The sequence below is a fragment of the Stegodyphus dumicola genome, chromosome 8, assembly GCF_044657685.1.
Source record: "Stegodyphus dumicola isolate Sdum_Otavi_A_Nest chromosome 8, ASM4465768v1".
NCBI classification, from domain to species: domain Eukaryota; kingdom Metazoa; phylum Arthropoda; class Arachnida; order Araneae; family Eresidae; genus Stegodyphus; species Stegodyphus dumicola.
Genome location: NC_140775.1, coordinates 93,540,316 through 93,568,176, shown reverse-complemented (window position 1 = coordinate 93,568,176; position 27,861 = coordinate 93,540,316). Strand labels below are relative to the sequence as shown.

Here is a 27,861-nt window from a genome sequence, read left to right as displayed (position 1 = left end):
ATATATGGAGAGTCGAAAGCCCTCTCGAGAGGTTGGTAGTAGGAAAAGAGGTGTGGGAGACCCACGAAATCGTCCCCCGGGGGTTTCCATCAAAATATGGGAGCGGAACGGAGCGAAGTCGTACTGTCACTTGTATGATGCCCAAGGCTCTTGCCAAAGACAAGATCAGTCTTGCTTTCCCTGCCGCGATGAAGTTCGTGGGCTTGTTCTGATGTTGCAAGTCAGATAAGTGCCAACAATAACAACATATTATACTGATGTTAATGTCATTATTAATAAGTATACCAAATCAGTTAGGTTTTTTACTAAAGAAAAGATTTCCAACTTTGTTTTCAAATCATGTGCAGCTGTTTTTAATATTTAACCTCTATGTAATTATTGATGTGTGGCATCTGATCTGAATACTGCATCTGTTTTATCTCACACTTAATTATCCATATTACTTCATGTACCGCTTGCATGATATAACTGATTACTTGCATTAAAAATGTATTTTTATTTAGCTAAAAGTAGTATTTTAGTTATGCTTTCTTATCAACTGTCTCATTTCTAAAAGGTCCCTCTTCTTTTCACAAAATGCAACTTATCCTGAAAAGCAGAAGCTAAATGAAGACTGATTTACGCTTCAAGTTAGGAATTTGAACATTTGAGCAATGACGTATTTAGCAAGCAATGGTAAGTGGTTTACACTTAGTTTCTTAAATCTACCAAGTAAATGCCCACAGTTCTGCTAGATAAATGTTCAGTGTATTTACTTGTTTATGAATCTACACTCACCATCCTAATTTAAAGCTGATGAGATCAGATAAATGTAGGAGTAATAATGAGCGATCTGAACTCAGATCTTTAACGTTAGGACAGCGAAATTACGTAATGTAATCCTATAGACTGGAGATGAACAAAACCGCTCTTTTATAGAATCGAATCAGAACTGTTCGTTGTGTAAACTGAATTCTCTTTTATGATTCACTGCTCATTAAAAACAACCTGGACAAAAGACATCGGAATCCAGAAGTGAATCAAGAGCGTTTAACGAGGATGGAGCGAAGGACGAAAGAATCGAACAACCAGTGGGAGCGGAAGAATCGACTCAATCAAACATTAACTACCTAAACTGATTTCTTTCAACAGTAGTTTTGAGATTACCTAAAAACCTGTATAGAACCAATTACAACATTTTAGAATAATATTTTTTGAAAAACTTGGAAAATTATGAAAATTAAGTTCACCTTTGCCCTATGTAGAGAAATATGATATACAGCGAGTCATACAACGATAGCAGCACCCTCATATGAAGTAGAAGTTAGATGTTAGATGCTAGACGGGAATGGCGCAGTAAGCCTTACCTTTGATTAGTAGAATTTTCCGTATGTTGATTAAGTAACTAATTAACTGTACATATTGTAAATAAATATTTAACTTATGGAATATAGATCAATTATAGATATAGATACGATGTTCTTCAGTTCAAAAAGATTGATATTAGATACGGTAGAATTTTCGCCTTAGAAGTAAAACTCACCCCTTTCGCGACATGGTGCATCAGTGCCAGGAACATTTGGCCAATTTAAAAATTTGTGTATTTTAATTTTGGATTGCACTTAGTATGACAGCCAAGGTATTTTCTATTTTGATATAATATGGAAGATCTTATTGCTAAACTGAAATCAAAACGAAAGGTATTGAGGACCGCAGTGTCCAAGATATTAAAGAAAATTGAAACCGAACTGAGTAAAGATGATAGTAGTATAAATGTAAATGTATTAGAAGAAATTTTAGACCGGTTAAACGAAAAATCAAAATCCTTGAGCATTTTAGATGCTCAAATAGTACGAGAATTAAAAGTCGAAGCGGACGAATTTGAACTTGAAATCTCATCCGTTTTGGAATATAAAGAGAAAATTCAAGTGTGGCAGATTAGAGGAAAGAAAAAGTTGAAAGAATTAAAAAAGCTAGAAAATTCGGACAATGCAAGTAGGGACATTTCTAATGAAACCATTACAGAATCCCAAAACGAAAGTAACAAATTCACTCGTCTTGCAAAATTAACCATCTCTAAATTTTATGGTGATCCTTCGGATTAGTTAGACTTTATCGGTCAGTTCTAAAATGCGATTGATAAAATCCGAATTTATCAAAAATAGAAAAATTTATTTACTTGAAAAGATTTCTCGGTGGCTCAGCGCCAAAGCTATTTCTGGTTTCGCTCTCATCGAAAATAATTACGGCGCCGCTCTTGAACTGTTACGTTCAAGTTTTGGTCAAACGAACATCTTAATTAATTCACATTTAGGGCAATTCTTAAGTATTTCATCTGTTAGAAATCCTAATGATATAAACGTATTAAGAAAACTTCTCGATCACGCCGAAGTACAGATAAGAAATCTTGAAGCATTAGAAATAGACTCTGATACCTATGGAAATCTCTTAACGCCTTTAATTTTGAAATTAATTCCAAATGAATTCGTTCTCGATTATAGCCGAAAAATTAAAGACGAAAATTGGGATTTAAAAGGTCTGTTAGCCTTTTTTGAGGAACGAAGTATTCACTAGAGAACGCGCGGCTAATAACTCTAGAGAGAAATATTCGCGATTAGAAAAGCAACTGTCCTTCAAATCTAAACATTCTCTAGCCATAACAAGCAGTTAAGTTATTAGCTGCGTCAGCAGAATCGCAGTGTCTGTTCTGCGGGAACGGAAATCATAAATCTACGGATTGCGAAACTTTAACTGTGGAAAAGAAAAAAGAGATTTTGAAACGGCAAGCCATGTTTTTTTTGTGCCTGGTTCAAAACCATCGAATCCAAAACTGTAAACAAAAAATAAACTGTGGCTTCTGCTTTAATAAACACTTGAAAGCCATTTGTTATTCATTTCATCAGAAAAAAGATAATGAAAAACCTGAAAAGAAAACGTCGGGTTCGAGCGTTATTTCCGCTGTTTCGTCATATAATTCCGATGAAAATACATCTAATAAAATATACAAACGGCTTCTGCATTGATTCGAAATAATGATAAATCTGAAAATGTCAGAATTCTTTTTGATAATGGTTCAATGAGATCTTTCATAACTAAAGATGTATCTAGTAAAATGGAGCTTCCGATTGTTAGAAAAGAATCATTTTCTCTTTATTCTTTTGGAGATAAAACTGCGTTAGAAAAAACCTTTAATGTTGTTAAAGCAAAACTAGAAAATGTTAGCGATCCCAGTCTTAATATATATATATTGAGCTTTTTGAAACCGAAAATATATCCAATACTGTTATCTTTCCACCAGATTTGAACTTTGCTAAGAAAAATAGTTTTATAAAATTTACAATTAGCAGACTGTTGTAGACAAAGTGACAAGATTGACATTCTCATAGGGGTAGATTTCTACTATTCTATAATTACTGGTAAAATTAAAAGAATTTCAAGAAATGCATAGCCACAGAATCTTTATTTGGGTGGTGTTTGCAGGGTAAAGTAAATAATGATCATAGTGAATTATTAACAGACTAAGAATAAAAAGTAATAGTAATTTAAAACTTGATATCAGATCAGTTACAACAGTTTTGGAAGCTAGGAAACTTAGGTTTAGAAAGTGATACTCAAAACGACAAAACTGTTGATTTAGAAATTATGAAATCTTTCGAATGAAGTATAAGAACGGCAGATACCAAGTAAAATTACTTTGGAAACCAAATGCAAAACATTTAATGGAAAATAATAGGGATATAGCACTTGAAAGATTTAAGAAATTAAGTGACAAATTTAAAATTGATAACCCTTTGTTGCTTGTGAAGTTTCGTATCAAGGAACATGAATCTTATGTCAAAAAAGGCGAAATTAACAAGTCTTCAATAGCGTATCATAGATGGACTTTTAACCATAATTTTGATTTTGGGTCTGCAAAAATCATCCAAAAGGCTTCTTCCACAGGTGAATTGGATTTTCTTGAGGCTTTTCACATTCACAAAGATTTAGCAAGTTTAGTTAATGATTTGAAGTCCAATCCAGTCCTTCCTAATGCCTTTAAAATTCTACTATCTTAATTCAGTTATTTTTGCCGATAGATGGCGTTTCCTCCTCGCGCTTGGTACTACCAGAGGGTATAAAAATCCGTTCAGTGGTTGCTTTCCATTATTTGAAATTCAGATTTTGAGCGCAAGGTGCATTTGTCCCTCGCTCCCTATTTTAACTTCGCTAATATTTCTTAATGCTTGATCAGATAGCCTGGCTCAGTAAAAGTAGGCGGCCAGTGCAACTCTGATTAAAAATCTAGTTATAACCACGTGCAGTGCTGATAAGGACCACGTGTTTCTGTGACTCCTTCTATTTTCTTCTTTGTATGTATTTCTTTCTTCTGATGAGGAGGGACCTTTAGCTGCCCTCGAAATCGATTGAGTGTTTCATTATACCTAAGCTAAATATAAGGTTGTTTTTTACGATTTTGATTGTCACATTAGCGTGTTTCTCTTCTAGTTCTAGTCTAACCCTTTGTTTGTTCAATACACAGAAGTTTTAAAGGATTACGAATTAAAACATATTATTGAACCAGTTCAGGAAGACAACCAAAATGATAAAACCCTATTTTATTTACCACAAAGCAGTCATCAGAATTGATAGAGCAACAAGCAGACTAAGAATAGTTTACGATGCTTCAGCTCATTAACCAAAAACACTTTCTCTAAATGACTGTTTATATACTGGTCCGAACCTATATCCTCATATTTTTGATTTATTGATAAAATTTAGACAAAATTCGATAGCCTTTACAGCGGACATTACACAAGCATTTTTACATATAGAGTTAAATGAAGAAGACAGGGACCTTACACGATTCTTTTGGAAAGATGATCCTGATGATAGTAATGAAAATTTGAAAGCCTTTAGATTTACAAAAGTTTTGTTTGGTGTAAAATCTAGTCTCTTTCTCCTAGCTGCTACTATTAAGCATCACCTTAAAAATATTGAGAAATATATCCTGAAACAGTAGAATTCTTAAAAAATTGCCTGTATGTTGACGACATTATTGGTGGTTAACAATATTTAGAACAAGTTTAGAAATTTTGAACATTTTAATGAAGCTAGCATGTCACTACATAAGTGGCATACTGATTCAAAGAAAGACAGTTGGAATCGCAAAGAATTTTCGATGCAAGAATCTCCTGAAGTTGTCTCGATCAAAGTGTTAGAAATTAACTGGGATACAGATAATGATAATTTTTATTTTGACACTCAGCACTTGACAAATTTCATTTCTTCGTCAATCAACTCAAAACGTTTTCTATTGCAAACCGCAGGCCGTTATTTTTGATCCTGTCGGATTTTATGGCCCTTTCACTATAAGAATAAAGTGTCTGATTCAGGAAATCTGGTCTGCCAAAATTGATTGAGACGATGAATTAACACCTGATCTTAGTTATAAATGGAGAGTCTGGTACGAAGAAATTGAAGAACTGAACCACCTTAGGATTCCCCGCTACTATTTAGAGGGAATATTAGATGGAGATGTGAAACAAGAACTCTATAGCTAGCTTTTCTGATGCTAGTTTGAAAGCTTATGGATACGTGGTATATCTAAGAATAGTTTTGAAAAATGGAACTTTTCAAACTTTCGTTTTTGTTGCTTAAGTGTAGAGTTGCACCTCTGAAATCACTTACACTTCCTAGATTGGAGCTTTTGGGCGCGCTTTTATCCGCTAGATTGAGTGATAAAATCGCAAAATGTTTAAAATACGAAGTAATCCCCTTTCATTGGACTGATTCTCAAATTACTTATTTTCGGATTCATGGATCTCCCGAAAGATTTAAACCTTTCATCAAAAACAGAGATTATGAAATTCAGAAACTAACTGAAAGCAATAATTGGCATTATTGCCGAGCGAAAGACAACCCCTCCGACCTCATATCACGAGGAACTAATTTAAGAAATTGAAAACTGTGGTCGAATGGACCACCCTGGCTTTTACAGTCTTCAGAATTTTGGCCCTCCAGTAATGTAGACGTTGTTGAAGAAGAAAATTTAGAATATAGAAAGAAGTTTGCTTGTGCCCAACAGTATAAATGTATCGTACAATAGAAGGATGAATTATTTGATGCTTCCAAGTATAGTAATCTTATGAAAATATTAAGAATAACAGCTTGGATTAAACGTTCCGCTTTGAAAACTAGCAAGCTTGAAAATTTAACAGATGTTCCTGTAGCTGAAGAGCTTAAAGACGCAGAAGAGTTCTAGATCCGTAGAATTCAAAGAGTAGCATATAATTCAAAAATTTCGGCATTAGAAAATGATAAAAGCATATCTAAGAAGTCATCCATATATTCCTTTCCCCGTTTTTAGACGACAAAGGAATCTTATGGCTTGGAGGAAAATTACAATTCACCGATTTCAGCACCGAAGAAAAACATCCTATCCTCTTACCTCGAAATTCAAAATTTACGGAACTGATTATTGAAAGAGAACATAACAAGTTAATGCATAGTGGAGTTACAGCCACTTTGACCAGCCTTCGAAAAGAATACTGGATACCGAAAGGCCGACAGTTTGTGGAGAAAATACTTAGAAACTGTCTTATTTGTAGAAAGTACACAGCAAAATCTGCTCAGCAGATGACCGCACAGCTGACAAAAGACAGAATAGTCCAGACTCCACTATTTCTTGTTTCAGGAATGGAATTTGCCTGTCCAATTTGGGTTAGATCAGCAACCGGAACTGAGAAATCGTACATAGTTCTTTTCACCTGTGCCGTTACCAGAGCCCTTCATTTAGAGCTAGTCTCCAGTATGTTCACAGAAATTTTTTTGATGGATTTTAGACGATTCGTATCAAGACGAGGACATTGTGACACAATTTATTCGGATAATGCGAAAACCTTTCAAAAGGTAAACCGACAATTCAAGCATTTTTCAAAAATATTGAACTATTCCAAATTTCAAGATTTTATTGCCTGTAAGAAAATAACCTGGAAATTTATTGCAGAACGTGCTACATGGTAGTGAGGTTTTTACGAAAGTTTAGTGAAAAAAAAAAGAAAAAGACCTATTAAATTTTGAAGAGTTGAATATTATTTTGACAGAAGTTGAATATGTCATAAATAGACCTTTAACACATATTTATAATGACTTGGAAGTACCAGAGCCTCTCATACCAGCCCACTTTCTCAACTTAAAATAGAAAAGAATTAAAATAGAAAAGTAGAAAAAATCACAATTATCCACTTCATTTTATCGATGAATTGACAAAAATTCAAATAGAAGTTGTCTGATGAAAAGACAAGTGTACCAAACTACACTTTTAAAACGTCTCTGGAAAAAATGGAAGGAGCAATATCTACTTGACTTGCGACCGGCTCACCATTTGGATACTCCTAATCCAAGGAAAGAATTAAAAGTTGGAGATGTCGTTCTTTTGGAAGGGTATATAAAGTCCAAACTGTTATGGCAACTCGGTGTGATAGTTCAGTTATACAGAGGACGAGAGCAACATGTTCGTTCTTGTCTAATTAAACGTCCAAAGGACACATTAAGAGACCCATACAACTCTTATATCCTTCAAAAGTTGTGAACCAACCTGAGAACTATATTGATTGAACTATTAACTTTTTTCCCAACATTTGATGAAAACTTTTTGAATTTATTGATTTAGTTATTTCTTATGTTTAATTGATTAATTTGATTTATTTTATATTTTAGTAGATGTTCAAGAAGATTTTTTTCTTTTTATTTGTTACCGTAAATAATTGTAAGTATTTTCATTTTATTTAGATTTGATTGTTATTCAGCTTAATTGTGTGAACTCCGCGAGTTCAGGTGGGGAGTGTAGAGAAATATGATGTCATACAGCGATAGCAGCGCCCTCACCTGAAGTAGAAGTTAGTTAGATGTTAGATGCTAGACGGGAATGGCGTAGGAAGCCATATCCTTTGATTAGTAGAATTTCCCATATGTTGATTAAGTAACTAATTAACTGTACATATTGTAAACAAATATTTAACTTAACTTTGTCGAATGTAGATCAATTATAGATATAAATACGATGTTCTTCATTTAGAAAGATTGATATTAGATACGGTAGAAGTTTCGACTTAGAATTTAAAACCCCCTTTCGCGACACCCTAAAATGGGATTCCAACTTCCCTAGCACGCTTCCAACAAACGCTCTCGGTGTATAGCTTCGTTCTTTTTTCGAGAGCGTTCGCTCGTTCAGTAAAGGGAATTAGATAATGAACGAACAGCACATCTCTATTTGTGGCACACTTCCAACAAAAGCTCTGTTTTCTGTAAAAGAACTACCACTCAGTTTTTCAGTAATTACTATTCATTTGCTCACAAAATTGATCGGTTCTACGAATCAGCTCGAGAAAGAATCGTCCAACTCTACTCCCATTCTAGGGATAATGCAATTTCAACGATTCAGTTACAGAATATAATTGAATCTTAACGGCTGTAGATGCACTATTTATTTCTATAAAATTTGCTAGCCCTATTTTAATTAATAATTCACTTTTAATTATGTTTGCGTGTGTATGTGACTGTTAAGTTAAATCTGAATTACTTTGGGTTCTGTTGAGGATGGAAACACAGGTAGCATCAACCAAGTATGTGTAGCTGTGTATGTGTGGTAGTATGTGTTGTTTTATCAGGTTTAAAGATATAGACACCGAACGAGCTGAAGTGAAACGATCGCGATAAACTCCACGTACAAATAAGGATTAACGTGCAGTTTAGTGAATTTCTGATGAACCATCCAGTAATATACACATCAGCAAATAACGTGAATGAAGCAGTTAAATCTAAGAGCATCAAATGAAATATGTTTGTCTGAATTCGGCTACAGACAATAAGGAAGAGAAAAGTTAGATGGCATAATGAATGTGCATTCCTTAAATCTTTCTTACAACAACAAAACTATTGATAAAAGAAAAACATTGTCAAACGCAAACAAAAGAGGCAGACAAAACTGAGTGTCTATGAAAAAGAAACAAAAAATAATGCACACAGCATAAGTCTGGTCGTTTACAACTGGAAACGAATTCTTTACGGTGACTGTCGAAAGAGCAGAACATTATACGATAGTCATGTCTAAGGTTTATCTATGATATGGAGAAAGAGAACTCCCTTCTTCGCATCATTCTCATTTCATTAATTAATTAAAAATAATGCGACAGATGTATTCATTCAGCTAAAGTCAAATTTGATAAATTTAAAGATTACATTGATTTGGAAGAACCAGTTCAAATGAAGGACCTAAAAAAATGCTTCATATTTCCTGAGATATCAACAGATATAATTGTCTTTTCATCAAAACTAAAAATCATGAAAACTATTACTGAATTAGAGAATAACAGTGTAGGTACAGTTAGGGTGGAATCTCAAACGATAGAATGATAAATAAATTTTCCAGGATCTGTGGATGCAGCAGAATGCTCATTATGCAGCGTGTATTCATGAATTGATAAGACACGAATTTTTTGCATCTTTGTATCGAAAGACTCGGCCAGTGGATTAGCCGGCTACTTTTATTAAACTAACAGCAGTAGATTTATTCTTTTGGAATTACCTGAAGAAAAACGTTCTATGTTTATGACATTTCAATAATCGACGATTTGAAGTAAGCGAGCTCAAAAGAATTCAATAGTATTCCTGTTAAACTGTGTGCCAATTAACGTAAATATGTCCCTAGTCATTTGGTTGATTATTACTTTGAAAATTAGTAAACCAACTTTCGTCATGTATTTGTGAAATCTATACCTTTTATTTCCAGTTGCTATAAGTCATAATCCTCACAAATAATTTGAGCCATGTAGTTATAAACAATCTGTAATTACCACTTCAAGTTACTAAAAGCACTGAACACAAGGCAATACAAAAGCCTTAAATGCGTAAGCTCGCACAGTGATCTCTCAATTCCCTGATCTTAAAACTGAAAGCTCATGCTCTCTCCGATCTGATACAGTTTTCCCCCAGGGATCGGACCAGTTACAGTTATACACGGATAGAACCTTTTGGTAATCTTTCGCCAAATTTGGCGACAAAAGGTAGTCCCCCAACATTATCGCCAGCTTGGTCCTATTTGACCAGTTTAGCGGTATAGCCATTTACCTAAATGTTAAAAGCACTTACTCCTGTAACCCGGTTTTTCCCGCAATGCTTCGCACTCTTGAGGCCTTTCGTGTAGTATTATAGGAGATATATTTTAATTTATATATGATTTCACTAAAATTATTTACATATTTGCAAAATTTGCAACAGTACTTTTTACAGCAGAAAATTTCTTCGAAGAAATTTTCCAAAATCATATAAGTCCATATTCTTTTAAAATACCTGCTCATAATAATACATTCCTTAAGAAAAGCATAAAATTATGTTTTACCAATTTACAAACAACCTAAGCGGTACTGAAATCTTGCAGGATATTTATCTGTTCAGTTTTTATCGTTCAATCATTTATCTGTTCAGTTTAGAATTCATTACCCGAAGTTTTATACATTGCCGCGAAGGTTTTTTCTGGAATAATAATAACAATGTACTCAGAAGCAATGACTGAAATGCAAACCGTCGTTTTTAATACGCAAAGCATTTACAAAACTCTCACTCTTGTGTAACAGCATGTCTAGCTTCATAAAAGAGAGTGGATGCTGGAGGAGCTTATACTGAAACTGTTCACAGAAAATATATTATCAGAAAAAGCCGGCAAATGTTTAGTTTAGATAGGCGCAGTTGAATTTAGTAATGCGATGAATAAATTACGAATGATAAACATTCTTCTGAAAGAAATGCTTTTAAAGTCTAGCTTCACACTTTAAAATGTTGCTTTAAACTAATATTTGTCATTTTGCATTAAATTTTCTACTTCAGAATTACACAGTCTAATAAACGGATACAATTTCAAATTGGTAAAAATAATTACATAGATTGTGTGATTAAAAGAACAATGTTATTACCGATTTCTGATATTACTTTCACTAAGTAGTTTTCAAATTCAGATTATCTAATCAAGTGTGATAATCCTAAGTGATATTTTTGTAGAACTGCTATTCTTGAAATGTATGGGTTCTCAGATAGTAGAGAATTATCTCCGCCTCTCGGATGGAAAAGATAAACCAATTATGTTCAATTGTACAGAAAAGATGCTTTATCAAAATAAGATAATAACGGATGCAAGTTTATTTATATGCTCTTAAAAATTAGTGATCCATACTATCATTCCTTTGAAGTAAGAAAAGAAGCAGTTTAGTTTTATGGTTCGTAATCATTCTGAATAGTGCATTAGTTTGATTAAAACTTTCATTTAAAAGTAGTTTTAGTTTTGGGGTAGTTCCTATACAGTTCGAATTTGTTTTGTAATTTTTAAATGGATCGGTTTTATTGAAAACTACCAAAGAAAAATTTTAAAAAATCAAAGATTGTTATTGAATAGCATTGTTTCTCAAATTATAAAGTCCAAGGAAAATTTAGATGTCACTTCTAGCCTTATATCCGACACAAGTGCGATTCCGCAAAGTCCGAATATCATACTTTTAATTTACGAACACAGATAATTCGGTAATAACACAAACACACCAACATATAATAAGCAACAAAAGAATACTTAAATTTTACTCTATGGAACATTTTTTTTTATCTATTGGCGCACAGTTGCCTATTCAGCACTGTACATTCCTAAGGCCAGACGTTGTGTCTATTTTATTGTGGAAGCACCTAATAGGGAGCCACTGTTGCCTCCTATGAAGGGGACGGCCAGTTACAACTATGCCTTCTTCGGGATTCGAACCCGGGCACTTCCTTACCGCAATAGGTTCCCCTAACCACTATACCGTCAGGGCGGCTATTCAGTGGAAATAAGAACACGAATGAAACTCGATCCTGGTTCTTAATTACATTGTTTACATAGGCATAATTTTTAAACGATGAATAGGCACAAAGAAATTGTGAACTGAAAGTATTCTCAGAGTTGCTAGAATAAATACCATTAAGGTTTCTGATTTTCTAAATCTAACACCTCCTCGGAAGTGCTGTTCTCAGTTTGGGTGTTAATTAGCCAAATTTTTATTCTTTCTCGACATCGCTAAGGAATGCTCGTTTTCACAGGTTCGGTATTGTCTTCCACAATGCAACTAGATGTGAGATGGGGAAATGAAATTGGAGATATAAAAATTGAGAAATATGAAGTATTCTGCATATTTTTCTGCTTTCACTCCTTATCTTGTTTTACCTTCTCGTCGCCTTTTTCGAATCACTAGTTTATGCCATATCTACAACTATTAGTAAATTATATTTAACTGAATTTTGAATCATGATTGCTAATTTTTTTCCCTTGACTTACTAATAAAAATATGTCTGTTATCTAAGAAGTGCAACAGTATCTTTCGTTTCATAACTAAACTTCCACGAAACATCTTCCCGTATTCCAGTACTAGGGATGTTTCTCAATTTTAATCATTTCATGCAGCGCCCTTGAAAATGCAGGATCAAACATGTAAATGAAATTTCCATACTTTATTTCATTTTCGAGTTCAACTGAAGTTTGCCGCCGTTGTACACTAAAATGTTTCTTTTGGCGCAGTCTATTGGAAATGGTATAATTTGTTTTCTTGCTTACAATTATATGCATTGATAAAGTGTTTGAGGTCCCGTTCCTAGTTTCGTTTGGCAGTCATACGTTTTTGGTCTAAGCCTGAGGCTTAGACAACTGACCGTGAGCTCGATTTTCTTACCTTTACTTTTACTATATTTACTGTTGTAAAGCACTCTATATTAGCTTTCTTTATCCGAGCAGACAGCAAATACCTAACACTGGTAAGCATTTTATGATTGTTCGCTCATTTTACTGTAAGCCACATAGCCAGTTGCGTAATGTGTTCTTTCGGCAATACCCACTACACGGAAAAAACGCTTATTACAATACGGATTACAGGAGTAATTTACATCTTAGTAAATTAGCCAGAGTAATTTACCAAAGTACCAAATAATTTACCACTTGTTATTCAAATATAACTTATGCTTAAGTTGCAAGCTTCTATATCTGCCATGGTAAAAAATAAACTTTCTGAATGTCGTCATTTTAATAGAAATTATTCACTTATAATAAGAGAAAATATAATTTATGGGACTACATGAAGAAAGCATATTTATACTTAAAATGAAGCGCAAATGATTTCACATGATGCAACAATACGCTAAGAGGAGAGCACATTATAGTCTCCGTTCATGTCCGTAAATGGAACATAAATCAATTTTGTGAATGTGTTCGAAAATATTCTATGCCATAAATTTTGGAATAGAAACTGCTTCTTTTTCCCTTTTTTTAAAAACATTATGTGTGTTTGGGGAAATTATAAGTATAAAAACTTGACAAGATTCAATACATTACGATTTTCAAATACGACGCTGAATACTGCATTTTTCATGCGGTGATTCTGGGGATACATTAAGTGAGCTTGGATATCACAACTTTCACGTTTTACATATAATGCAGTTGCATATTAACTAACCAGTTATTTTATGTTACGAACTTTTACTGTCATTTCTCTATTTCTATCAGAATGCAAATGTTAGCTCGCGTGTATTTAAGCCAGTGTTTGAGGTTGTTTAGTCAGAGCGTGTTCTTCCTGCTGAAGGCTAGTTGCTAGTTGATATTTTACAATAGCATTCCTGTCTACAGCGTTGCTTTATTTTTGCAGATTATGCTGCCACGCAGGTGTAGGTTAGAGCCAACTTGTATCTCTGTATAGCATTTGGTTAAATTCTACTTAGAGTTAGTTTTAATTTTTAAATTCAATTTTTTTATTTCCCCGCCATGTAGGAGTGCTGTTTAACTTATTTGAGTTCTTAATAAAAGGATCTTTCACATCGTATTACACCTTTAATATATTTCCCTTTGCTTATGCAGATACAGCGATATCTAGACATAACGATCACTAACACGTCTACTAGAGGATTTGCCACAAATTACATTTAGTTACAGTTATGCCCTAGACAGTGATGTCTCAATTTTATGAGTCGCATGTGGAGCCTGTGAAACTGATGAATAAATAGAGATGCTTCGGTCCATTATAAAGGATTTTAGATCAGGTTTTAGTAGGAAAAGAGATCTCAAGCTCTCAAATTTAAACAAAAAGAATGTCTGGAGAGTGGATATGCGACTGGAGAGTGGATATGCAACCAGTTAAAATAACTTCTTGGTGGAGAATCAACAGAGTTACATTCTATAATGCCAGTAGAAAAGAAATGCGGCGTAGAATCGACAGAGAGGAAATGCGTAGATCGTCTACCAGTGACGGCACGGGTACTCAAAAACATTTTTCGAAATTTATGCCAGTGTTGATTCTATGCCGGGATCAATTTTACACAAAAGTCGATTCCGCCCAGGTACCCTAGAGAGTAATCATTTAATTAATTGCTTGATGATACGCCACTGCTAAATATGAATCTTGTCCACGCGATGCCAAAATCGATCCCAAGCGGTATCAGTTGTATAGCTTTGTGAATCCTATGCAGGTATAGGCTTGTAGCGATTCTGTACGTGTGACAAAGTGCATTAGTCCTAAGTTCTCATAATTAGTACACTATGAAGTTTCCTTTTATCATTTGAATCCTATACTAATAAAAACTGCCGATCGTATGTCTGTGTTGTTAGTCAATCCTACAGTGTTGATTCTTTGCAATGCCGATCATTTGAGTGTAAGGTACGAAAAATAATTCCAATGCAGGGGTTAGATTAACCAATGCCATGCTTTATAAATGTATTCTGCAATTCCATCATCTCATTCTTGATTGTAACCGAATGCCTTATTTCAGCCAAGGTGTTTCAGAAAGATGAAACCTCTCACCTTATTTTGAATAATCGATATTAAATTTAAAAGGCGCAAATCATGATTTGAAAAATATCGATTTATAAAATATATATAAGAAATTCAAACCAGTGTAAACTTCAAATTCCAGTTTAACGCTGACATTATAATAGATTCAACGCATTTCAAGAAAAAATTCAGGATGGTGTGTTTCTGAAGAAGATTTTGCTTATTTACTTAATAAAATATGACAAAGCATACGCAGATTATGAGGGATGCCTTTGTGGAGATTCTGAAGAAAACTGTCTCATATTTATATTTTTTAAATCATATCTCGAAATGCATGAAAAACTATTTAAGAATCAAAGCCAAAATTCCCCCTGCAAGTAGTTACTTATAAGAAATCTCCTTAGCATTTAAAGTTATAAAGACAATTTTTGAAATTATGCTTCCTAAATATTTACTGCTTCAGAGTTTTCTTCTTCAGTAAACATAGCTCTCATGCAAATACTTTCATTCAAGATCAAATATATACATATTAGATACTAAAGAATTTATACCGCTATTAAGAAAATCGGAAAAAGTAAAGAAATATAAACATAGTGGAAGAGAAAAATCCCATTCGAAATATCGCGAATCTTTTTTGCTTGCTTAGGAAACAGAATATCTTATTCTTTTTATTCACCATTCCCTTCACTGGCATCTTTATTCGCTCTCGAATCTTATATAACTTACCTTCCATGTTCTCTTGGGAAGAAATACTAAAAATTCATATGCGGATCTGAAATTCATCCTTTTCACAAAGTCTGCAAATACATGGGAATATGTACATAAAGCAGAGATACGTTTAAAAGGTTATAAGGTTTTGGCTATTTTTAACTCCTGGGTTTCAGTTTTTATCTCTTTCTAGTGAATTTTCTTTCACGACAATTAACAAAACTAAAATTACGTAAATCCGGTAGAACAAAAGAATTCAAATTACTTTACACTTCAGTTTTTCGTGTATTGAAACGTAATAGTAACTTCTACAGCTTTGAATCATACAACAAAAGTGCAAGTTCTAAAGAAGAACAAGTATCCATGTATAATGCGGTTCTAGTCGAGTTGAAGAACTTAAAAAATAAACGTATATTTTTCGTTTTAAATTAGAGATTATTACATTAAAATAACAATTCATCAAAAGCTTTAAGTATTAATACTGCATAACGCTTTTTTCATCATCACCTTGTACAAGGGCACTTTCGTTTCGGCGAAATATTCTTATCTTCTGAATTTTCTTCAGCACCATATCTCTATGTTCCACGTTTTCAAAATAGACCGTTGTTTTCGAATATTTGTTTTCAGCTAAGAGATCTTTATAAATTTCATTGTACGGCTCAAAACATTTGTCACACACATTCTCTCTCAAATTCTGTGCCGCTTCCAGTGGAAAGATCTTTCATTTTTCTTTTCTGGCCTTTTAATTAGAGTCTGGCGATAACATGCACGGGTTTTAATATTCTATGATCTCAGATACTGAAAATTCTGCCGTGGATAATCGCTAACGGCAGTTTCCTTCGTCTTTTGGTTGAGTCGATTTAGGAAGGAATGAAGTTGTAGTAATGCCGTTCATAGGGGTATTTTTCACAGTTCTTGAATAGTCTTTTGGGAATTCCGTACTATAAACGGATGCGTTACAATAATATACAACCACTAAACTGAAACATAGACAGATACGCTTCCTGTGCTTTCAATATAATTAACTTAACATATATGAATTTAACTTTAAACTGATTAATTGGGCATCTGCTCATGCTGATTATTATCCTAACTCTCACATTTTTGAGTACTCTCAGTTTTGAGTACTTTCAGTAAATTCATTGCATCAACAAAAGAGTAACGAGAGATAATGTAAAGGCTCAAAGATATAAGAGATAAGCTCAAAGTAATGATATAAGTCACTATGCTCGGCTCTCTTCTTATTCAATTATGTTTCTACTGGTTCCTGGAGGGAATGAGTGTAAATAGAAAAAAAAGGCTTATTGGAAGGGAAACTAAATTGTTAATAAATGGGGGGAGAGGGACTCTTATATCTAAAACTGGTTTACTTATAAATTTTTTAAACCTCCATGGACCATCCTGTGTAATAATGGAACTAGTAGTTATAAGACCCCCCTTTTCAACAGCTGTGAGTTCGTTTTTCACTTAACGATAATTGCGTGCAAGTCTTCTAAATTATATTAAATTCCTAGCTTTAGTTTTTAAAACCAAAGGAAAAACAAAGAAGATACTGAGTCCGTTGGAGAGGTGAGAGTAAATTAAAGAATGATTAAATGTGGTATCGATTAACTTTTTTTTAACCTTTGTTAAGTATGTATGGAAGAAAAAATGGATCAAGCTAAATGAGGGATAAGATTTTAAGAAAAAATATCGCATTTAATCAAGATAGGAAAAGGCAAAGCTGAAATCAATAACTACAGATATTTTAAGAAACAAAACAGGCATAGATTTTAGTAAAACATTTTTAATATGATTAATTTTTAATTTGGACAACAAGAATATTCGAAAATGGAACGTTATCATGAAAATAACTAAATATAACATCTTAATTTTAAAACAATTTAATCTAAAACTTCAAATTGGTTATTTTGAAGCATTCTAAATTTAAAACATTTTTACATACTCTCCAATGCCTTTTGGGATTAAATTTTCCTACACGTGCCAAAATTTAATTTCTTATATACCAACGGAAATTTCTATATTAAAAATGACTTCAGAAAAGGAAGCTTATATTCCAATCAATCCCTTCTCCAAAAATGGCGCATATGATATCACACAAGTTTCATAGAAAATATAATTTGAATTGGAACTAGTGACACATGAATTAAGATCAGTTGGAAAATATGCAATATATGCATGTAAAAATACAACGCATGAGTAGACTTCATCTACGAGTGAACATCAAATTTACAATCATAACAATTTTAGACCAATTATTTAAAAATTAAATTCAGTAGTTTCAGATATTACTTTATAGAACTATCAACTTTATGCAAGCATATGATGACCCTAACCTCCTTGATTCCATCTATTCTTGCAGATTCGACCGTTTTAAATAAATTTCATCTTAAGTGGTAAAGTAGAAATTCAGAAAAATTTAATGAGAGATTTAAATCACATCCTAGCAGCTTGCTTCTGAGAAAATATTCAGTGGCTCTGTGAAAGAGCCAAGAAATGAATAGCAGTTTCTGAATTTGCAGTTAAAGGGTTCAAGAATAGTAAATATTTCTGTAAATTTTGGATTGTATGAATTAAGTCATAACAATTTGTAGACGAATTGTATACACATATTTGTAAATCTGAACATTATTAATTTCACTACATAAGTGTGATTTATACGAAGTGAAATCTATATAATGCATGATTTTTTCATTCCATTAGGATATCAATATTCAGCGATACGCAATACTTCCAATAATTTAAGTTAGTTGGGAAGGACTATTTTGGCATGTTTATGGAAAGCAGTATCTTGTCTATATAGATAAAGTCGAAATCTTCCGTTTCACGGCTCTGAGTACAGAAACTGCAACCGAAATGAAGCACTAAAGGTTTTGTATTACATTCAGTTAAATAGTTACGTAACAGTAAACATTTACTTCTCATTCTTTCTAATGAAAATATATGGCTGAAAAAGGCCAAATCTATGGAAATCTAAAATGAATTTACGCGTCGATTTGAGTCTAAATATTAATAGGAATTTTAATGCCACGAAGGGTAATTATTGCAGAAAAAATATATTTAATTGGAAAGAAAAACTAAAAAACTTAAAAATGTGTCTTACCAAAATCTGCTCTGCAGTAGTTATCTATGATATTTTCGTAAGTGTCTGGTTGATTGCAAGCACTACAACTCTGAGGTTCTGAAAAAATAAAAGGACAAGATTTAAATTATTTGCTCTTTATACGCAAATATTAGTTATTGCACATGAAATGTCAGATTTGGAATGAAATGAGTTTCATCACAAGAAATTCTAATATAAGAGGAATTAACAATATTAATGCTTAAACATTTCTGTAAGTATTCGTGAAGTGATTTGAGTTCTAGAATAAAGTATGATCTAATGTTCAAAATACGGAAACGACACTCAAATGGATATTTTGTCTTTAAGCGTTTAAATTGAATCATAACGCAAGAGAGGCATCAAGGAACATCAACACAGCATTTCGATCTCACCGTATAAGAAAACAAACCATACATAGTTGATTAGAAAATTCGAATCCGATGACAATATTCTCAAAACTATATAGCATAAACACGCAGTAGAACCCATCGACAATAATGAACAATGAATTTTAGTGAATTCTGACTCCGTCAAATTGTAAGGGATATGACTGAAAATATGAATGGATTTGAAAATATGGATATGAATTCAACATATTTCTGTCACTTACAAGCACTTAAAAAGGAAAACGTATTTCTTATGAAATCACGGAAAATGACATGAAGTATCATCTTCCAATTTCCTCTTCTCTCCTCTCCCAGAACAAAATATTTCGTTTTTGATCAGAAGACTGACATATAATGAAACATAATTCTGAAATGGTACTCGTCACCAATCTAGATAATAGCTTAATACTGATGAATCTCTATACTAGGAAGATGATTTTGAAGCGGCTAGAATATCTTTTGTGATATCTTTGAACGTATATATGCGCGCATATAAAAATATGTCAAAGAAATTAAGGCAATCTATATCAAAGTACACAAATTCAGGTATGAAATACTAGGAGAGTTTTTACATTAAAATCAAAAAAATAATTTCATAGTAGTTTTGGGAAATTTGTGCTTTCTTAGCGAAACCACTGGACGTTTAGAGTGTTAATTACATACAACCGGTATTCCATCTTAAAATGCGATGTAAGCTATTAATGCTGAATACTGAACCAGCTGGATGCAGCCCACCTAAAATTCGGATAAGGTTGTTGCAAGTCGTACCACCGATTAAGTCGTACCTTTTCAATATTAGGCGTAATATCACGCTTCTTCTTCCTGCGAAAGGAGTTACCCATTAGTTAACTATAGTATTTCACATCCTGCTCGTCTTCCTGTAATATTTGTGAGAAGGACCGCGAAGGGAATATGATTTAGTGCCTAAAATGCGAAGGATGGGTACAAAAGTTATGTGCTGTACTTGACAAGAAAATGAAAAAATACTGAGAGAAAGAGCGTTTTATTATAATTATTCAATTTTGAACGCATTATGACTTAGAATACTGATTGTCCAAGAGGTATTAAGCTCGTGTTCATAAAATTTATTTATTTGATCCAAAAGATTAGACTATATGGTATTCTACTAATTTTACTTGTAATAAATACCAGCAACGATAACTCAAGATATTATTACCATACATAATTTATATTTTTTCATAGATACCTATTTTTTTTTGAGGGAGTACAACTTACGCAACCTTACCCTACATGTGCGCTCTAGATTGATGAATGGTGATGCTTTATTATAACGTGTCACAAATTGTATCAAAATCAGATTTAGAATAAGAGAATATTTTTTTCCATCATACTCACAGATCTTTAGCGAAATATATTCCTCCTTTAACCATTTGGAACATTTCTGAGAGAAGAAATATTTCAAAAATGGTTCAACTATTATTAACACTTTCAAAGAATTTCTGAAGTCTAGAACTTGTACAAAACTGGCATGAAAGCATTTGGATCTCGTTGAAAAAATTATATTACATCTCATAATGCCTACTTGAATCCATAAATATGGAACTTAACAGTGTTACAATTGTTTACAATTTCACCACCAAATCCAATATTTCACGTTCAACAGCAATAAAAAGACAAAATGTATTCTCACTTATACTATGTATATACATGTATACATATAGTGAAAACTGAGTACTATTTTATTAGAAAAGTGTTAAATTTAGAAGGTGCTACACATTTAAAATATGAATCTAATCATTGAATTAATAGCAATATAATATTAACTTCCGCTACACATCTCATACGTAAGACATACATATATATAAATGCATTGAACTATGTTCCACCAAAATTTCTTTCGACAGTCACAGAAGTCAAAGTTAGTTTAGAACCCAGAAATAAAATTGTACCAAGCATATAGTATAGCACTGATCAAAGCAGACACCAAGGTTATAGATTTATTAATTTAGTACAATGCTACTTAAAGAAGGCGACAAGATTATGGATTTTTTATTTCATCAGATAATAACAAAATAAATAAGTGGAATAGCAATTTTTTCCTTGAATCAAAAGGAGACATCTTCAGTTTGATTGTCAGCAGTTTTGATACGTTTTTCAGCCAATCAGATTATGAGAATAAAAATTATTATGAAATCGATTAACGAAGAAGAACTATCATATAGAAGATTTATAACTATGTTGTTTGTTGAATATATTTAAATTCTATAGACGGTAAAGATGTGTTGACTTCAAATGCTTGAAATGATTCGTAACAAAAAAAAAAAAAAAAAAAAAGAGCTTTGTAAAACAACAAACATAACAACAAAATAAAAATATGCCTAAAAACTTTTATTGATGACATCTGTTTTTGTCATAGACCTTATAAGAAGTAGACTAACCCAAATGGGTTTTCTCCCTCGTCTGAGGCTTTCCCGGCTGTCACCTTGATCACATCCGAAGGAGTAGGGACGACTTGCAGAAATTTAACAGTGGTTGCCTATTGGAGCGTGTATAATTGTCAAAAGAAAGCTGGTTGCAGCGCCTCATTTCACAAATTATAATTTCTCCATGTTTTATTTTTGAAATTGAGATTGATCTTTAAAAATTTAGCATATTTATCAAGCATAATTAACGTTCCAAATAATTATAAAGCTATTGCATGCTTTCAGGGCTGGATATTTTTTTAGCTTTTCCTATGCTGTAAGGAAATTTGTAACTCCTTCTTTTAGAAAATAATATTTTAAATCTGAACTAATAGAAAATTTGAAACACGCAATTTTATTTTGCAGTTTTTATGCTTTTATTGGTGTAAATAAGTTAAAAATACTAAAATATTTAAAAATGAATTTTAGAAAGTTTTGTTTAAAATTCTAAATTGTGCTGCTTTTTTTAAATTATAGATGAATATTGTAGCATAATTTCTACAAAGGAAATTTATTTCAATTATATTTCATAATACATCATAGTGATAAACACTTTTGACTCCTTAATAATTTTTATATATTTAATTCTAATATTAAAATTGTATTTAACCGTAATAATTAATTTTGCTTGTATTTTATAGTGATTATTTTTTAAATGTATTTTTAGTTCTGCATAATTTTTTTTATTTACTGCTAATTTAATTTATTACCCCAAAGGGGCGGTAGCCTAGAAAGGCTGTTAGTTCGAAGCGGCATTTTGCGCTGTTTCACTATAAATGTCCGTGTCTCCTTGCAAATTTTTGTTACCAAATATTATCGCCCTGTATTATATTTAAAGAAATTAAATAATGAAGAATCCGCATGAATACATGTATGTTTCTCGCACTGTGACAAAAACGACGATATCTAGAGCCATCAAATTTTGAATAATGTAATCCTCCACCCGAACATGGGCATCTGGACGACAGAATTTCGAATTTGTTTTAATCTATTTCATATTTTGTAAAACTTTAACGAATTTTTGATTAACAAACTCAACGAGTTCAGAGCAAGCCCTGTACGGAAAATAAAAATTTTATCTCCAGTGCGCAAATTCTAAAGATATGCTGTTTTCAAATGTATGTGGTTTACGGGCGAACATGATATTCAATAAATATAGGTAAAACACAAAACGTTAAAAAAAGGTTCCTTTTGGGGGTAATATAATATCTTAATGCTTTTAGATTTTATTTTACCTCCCCCCCCCCTTCATTACACTCAGAAAATTTTATGCTCCGAATTTTATAAATTACTAAAATAAATATTCCACTTTAATGTTAATAAGTTAATGAGGATATAAATCAAATAACTGATTGTTTTGTAATGTTATTATAGTTTTGAAAATCACTGCCTGAAAATGGTCATTAAATTTAAAAAAAAGTTATGAGATCTTTTTTAATTTTACCTTATTTATTTCAAAGCATCACGTACTATCAATCTTATTTAATTTTACGTTAATTGTACGCAAAGTTAAGTTCATAAATTTTGTGCCTAGAGTTTTTACCGTTTTACCAAAGTAAAGATGTTTGGACAAGAATTACGCGTGAAAACAATACGCGAAATGCAGTAAAAAGTGCTTTAATGAGATATATTAAATCCTATTTGGAAAAAACTGTGGCTTTCATAATCTCATCACTATACAACGCATCACATTTAATAATTAAAAAGAGTTATGTGATACCAACGCCATAGGTTTCAGTGTTAAAGTAAACCAAATCGTCCCTACTCTTTCTTGCCGACATGTCGGTGACGCGCGCCCCGCCCACTGGTTAGTCTATCTCTTATAAGGTCCATGGTTTTTGTAGGTACAAACAATCACTTAAAATATTTATATAAAAATATTTAATTGCAAAATACATACGTGTAGAACAAAGGATTCACAGTGATGCTCAAAATTCATCTTGGAAGGATTTTGACTGGATGATTTTTTACTGTTGTTTTATTTCTAAGACACGTGTTTTTGTTATATTTTCTACAATATTAATGCATTTTTATGTGATATTGAAAATAAAGTTTTTCACTCTCCTCAATGGATATCTAAAAAGCTGCTTATATAGAGCATATAAACTCTTTTTAAGGCATCTGATCTCCATTGCATAAATTTAAGTATTTGGACCTGTTTTCGGTTATATACATCATCAGAACTATACCATAATCACGAATCTGCATTTTTCTGCTTATATGCCATAATCACGAATCACGAATGCCATAATCACGAATCACGAATGCCATAATCACTAATCACGAATGCCATAATCACGAATCTGCATTTTTTGCTTTTTCTGCTTATATGAATTCTCTATGTCAATTTTAGGTGTTTTACGTAAAAGGGAGATACACACATTCTATTACAAAAATGAATGATAATTATTTTATAGACGCCATAACTCGAATTATCTCAAAATGAAGCACGCAACGTATTTTTAAGCATATTTTTCTCGAAAAACAAAGTATAGAAATTTGGCGATTTGGTAACATCCCATGACTATAAAAATGAGAAAACTAGTCTATAGAATAATTAATTTGCATTTATTTCCTAAGATCATTGAAGCTTTATACTAGAATGCACATTTTCTTTAAACCTTGGTGCTCATGCATAAGTTTGAAAGAAAGGTATATTATTCCTAGAAGTATAATATTTCAAATTGTGACTTTTTAGAAAGTTACATAAAGGGGTTTCATGAATAAATTAATACAAAGACTTGAAATACTCTTCTTAGCCGGGCACAGAACGCAAGACTTCGTATTCTGTAGGCCTTCTTAATTTACAGACTATTTTACTATGCAATACAGGACTTTTCCTAATATCTAATTCAACCGAATTAAAGTCCTACAAAAGTATAATTGAGCTTGGTCGACTCGAAAGGTTTCGGTGGTAATTTTAAGAATTATTACAATACTAAGAATTTTTAGAAAATGTACTAAATTACACTTTCAAATGGTGGTCATCTTAGAGAGGCTCAATTGTACTCCCTAAGATTACCTCATTTGATTTTTACCAGTATGTCTGAGAACATCAGTGTTGAACATCATCTCTAAAACACGACCATCGTCACAAAAGATCGAAATCATCTAGGACCTCGGATGGTCGTTTTAGAGAAGGGTAAATTATATTTCACGATTATAAATACATAAATATAAAACCATGATAAGAACGTACAACAAAAAGTATTTTGATGAAAAAGATGTGTATTTAAAAGCATAATTTAAAAAGTATAAAATATCCATCATTATTTCTAATGGTGTCCTGGACTAACACCAAATTTGTAACTATCACCAAAGAAGGAGGAACATTTCTTAATTTCGTATTTTATTTCGGGTGTTGAATGATTAAATATATTTAAAATACATGCAAAATGTGCAGTTATCAGATACGAAGGACTGAAAATGACAATATAAATGAATTTTTACACGGTAATTAAAATTGAAAACTAACACAATGCTTAAGTTTATCATGTTTATACATAATCTTCAGTTTTATTTGCTCCCGAAATGTCTAATTATCATAAAAGCAATTACAATAATGGATTACTCCGCTCATTAACTTCGTTTCTAACCTTTATTCACCATTCTTTGAGAGAAACATATCCCGAACTTTTCCTGATCTCCAGTAATTGCCACAGGGAAAAGAGAAACTCTGATTAAAATTCCATTAAATAGCTTTTCCAGTCGACGTCGAGATTGTCAAGTCTGGCGTTCCTGAGCAATCCACACTGCATGAGACTGACAAAAAATACCTGACAGATCGCGGTCGCAGCCCAAATAAACGCGAATCATTAATGGAATTTTTCCATTGCTCCAGGAAAAGTTATTAAATAACTGAAACTATTATCGAATTTGCTTTGGGAAAAATCAAAAGAAGCTAATGTTCCTCCTTCACTGAGATAGACATAATCGAATTTGGAGATATTAGAATAAGTGAATAATGACATATTCGCGCCGGAATCGTTCTAGTCTGCCCCGAATTGAATTAAGATTTTAACAAAGAAAAGGATTAATTTTGTTTATTTCTCCGTAAGCGGTGGCAGCAACAAAGAATAAATATCTCCCATTACGATGTTTCCCCGCTCGCAGCTCGGGGATCTGTCATTTGCGAGTACTATTTAATTACTTCGCTTGTCTGACCCGTGAAAGAATTCCGATTGCTCGACTAGTCGCAAGCATTTCATTTCTCAGCTAAGCGTTTCTTCCTCGAAAAGGATTACTGGAGGGAATAAAGGCTTCATTTCATACAAGACGGCAATTTAATTACGTTTCTGACGTAAAAAAATAATTAAAATTAAATGTTTTAGTAAAGAAAGCCAGGTTGTAAATGTCTAGGTTTGAATCCTTAACTATTTAACTCTTGAACATTGCTGCTACTTATTAGCCTGAAGCTGCAATGGCAAATTTACTGTCTTGACGTAAATTGAGTTCATTTCAAGTAAGTTCAAAAGCGAATAAAAAATATTAAAGTATTTGCGTGTGATTAATTACGTATTACTCACACTCGTTACACCAAAATTTAAGTAAAAATTTAAGTAAACACATAACTTCAGCAATTTTTATTATTGTAAATAATACCAATTGCAAACACAAATAGATAAATATAGCAGACCCTCCTGTGGTTGCCTCCTTTTGTAAACTACCATCTCTGAAATTATGTAGTACTACTGAGAACATAAAAAGTTACTGTTAAACGTGGCTTTTTAAAATGTCTACTTCTACAAAACAAAAACATCTAGAATAATGAATGGTCGTCTTAGAAAGAATTCAGAGTTCATTTGTCAGATAAAATTTTAATTTACAACAATTAAATTATATTTTTAATTTAGTTATTTCCCATTTCTGTTTTAAAAATAACAACATCTCCTCTGAATTGCCACATCCCAAAACTGATCCTTGTCATATGATTCATATATAACGCTCATGACGGATGTACGTAAAAAGTTTTCTATACGGTAATAATGTTGAACTTTGAGACCCAAAATCTTAATTAGCCAACAGAAATAAAGTGAAACCATAATCTCATTAACATAATACTACAGTCTGAACACTTTTTTTCAGATTCTCTGGCCTGCTTACATAAAAGATACAAATGTAATTATGGAAAAATGAGAGCATGTTTTGTCTACCATAAAGTGTTGCGAAAAACATCTGATATGGTCACCATATGACTTCCTTCTACTACCTATTAAAATAATACACATTTTGTACATTTATATATTATACATATATCAAATAATACACATACATGTTTTGCTGGATTTCATTTAAACGTATTTCCTCGATTGCATTAGAGATTCAATTAATTCAGTGCTCACTTACCGGCAAAGCAAAAATACATAAAAACCCAAAACATCTTCATTAAAAATTGTAAAATACAGAAAGACATAAAGCACCGAATACAGTCAAAACAGTTAAAAAACAATCTTTACAGTTAAAATTGGAGTTTAAACGCAAAAACAAGAAATTCGGCCAGCAGGTAAGAAGGCAGATATTTTGGTGCACAAAACTGAAAGTTTACTTTTGGTTCCACCCGGCAAAAAGACACTGAAGGTGCAGAAAGTGATTTCATTCACTATTCTGCTGAGTTTCAAGTGTAAACAAATAGCAGTTCGTTAGGTTTACCTCGCCATTTAAACATTTAAATTGTTGATATTTCTACAGCTATTGCATGCAGATGAAGTAAAGGTATACAATTCATATAATTCAGTCACTTTTAAAGCAAAAAATGCACAATTTACCAACATATAAGAATAAAAAACTAAGTTCACCGAAACAGGTAACAGGATGGGAGTATATGTATATATATATATATGCGTGTGTATTTACACGACTGGTGCAGCTGTTCCCCAACGAAAAAGGGGGTGCACAACTACATGTTATAGCAGTCCAATATACAAAATTTCAGCTTAAAGAAATGTTTTCTGAATCCATTTTGGCAAATCTGTTTGTCCGTGCGTATAGATGTAATGCAAAAACATTGTTCAAATGGGAATAATAAAGGCCGGGCAAGGACTTTTTGCAGTTACTACAGAGAGGTAAAGAAAAGGAGAATAAAACACGTACAAAAAAATTTTAAACATAACTGACTTGCATAAAGCTAACATAAAACCTGCTTAAAGCTGCAGCAAAATAAAGTAAATAATTACTTGATTTAGTTTGAAATATAGCATTGCCTACATACATTTCAGAAAATATTTAATAATGTGAATTTATCTAGCACACTAACGATTCTCATAATGTAAACGTAAGAAAAATAGCAATAATAATGTGTAAATATTTGAATTTAAAAAGGCAAAATATTTGAAATAAGTTACGAAGAAACAGCAGGTGTATGAAATTTGAAGTTAAAACCTGTAGCACATAACAATAAACAAAAAAATCCACAAGTCCCTTGATTTAAAATTCAATGAGAAAAACGATATAAAAAA

General features: G+C 32.4%; 1 protein-coding gene across 1 annotated transcript in view; it reads right to left on the bottom strand.

Moving 5' to 3' along the window:
• Positions 1–27,861, bottom strand: part of LOC118181386 (secreted frizzled-related protein 2-like) — a 74,094-nt gene that overhangs the window by 24,880 nt on the left and 21,353 nt on the right. The window contains exon 2 of the mRNA XM_035350514.2: positions 18,598–18,675. Within this exon, the coding sequence (XP_035206405.1) occupies positions 18,598–18,675 (78 nt within the window). The remainder of the gene's footprint in view (positions 1–18,597; positions 18,676–27,861) is intronic.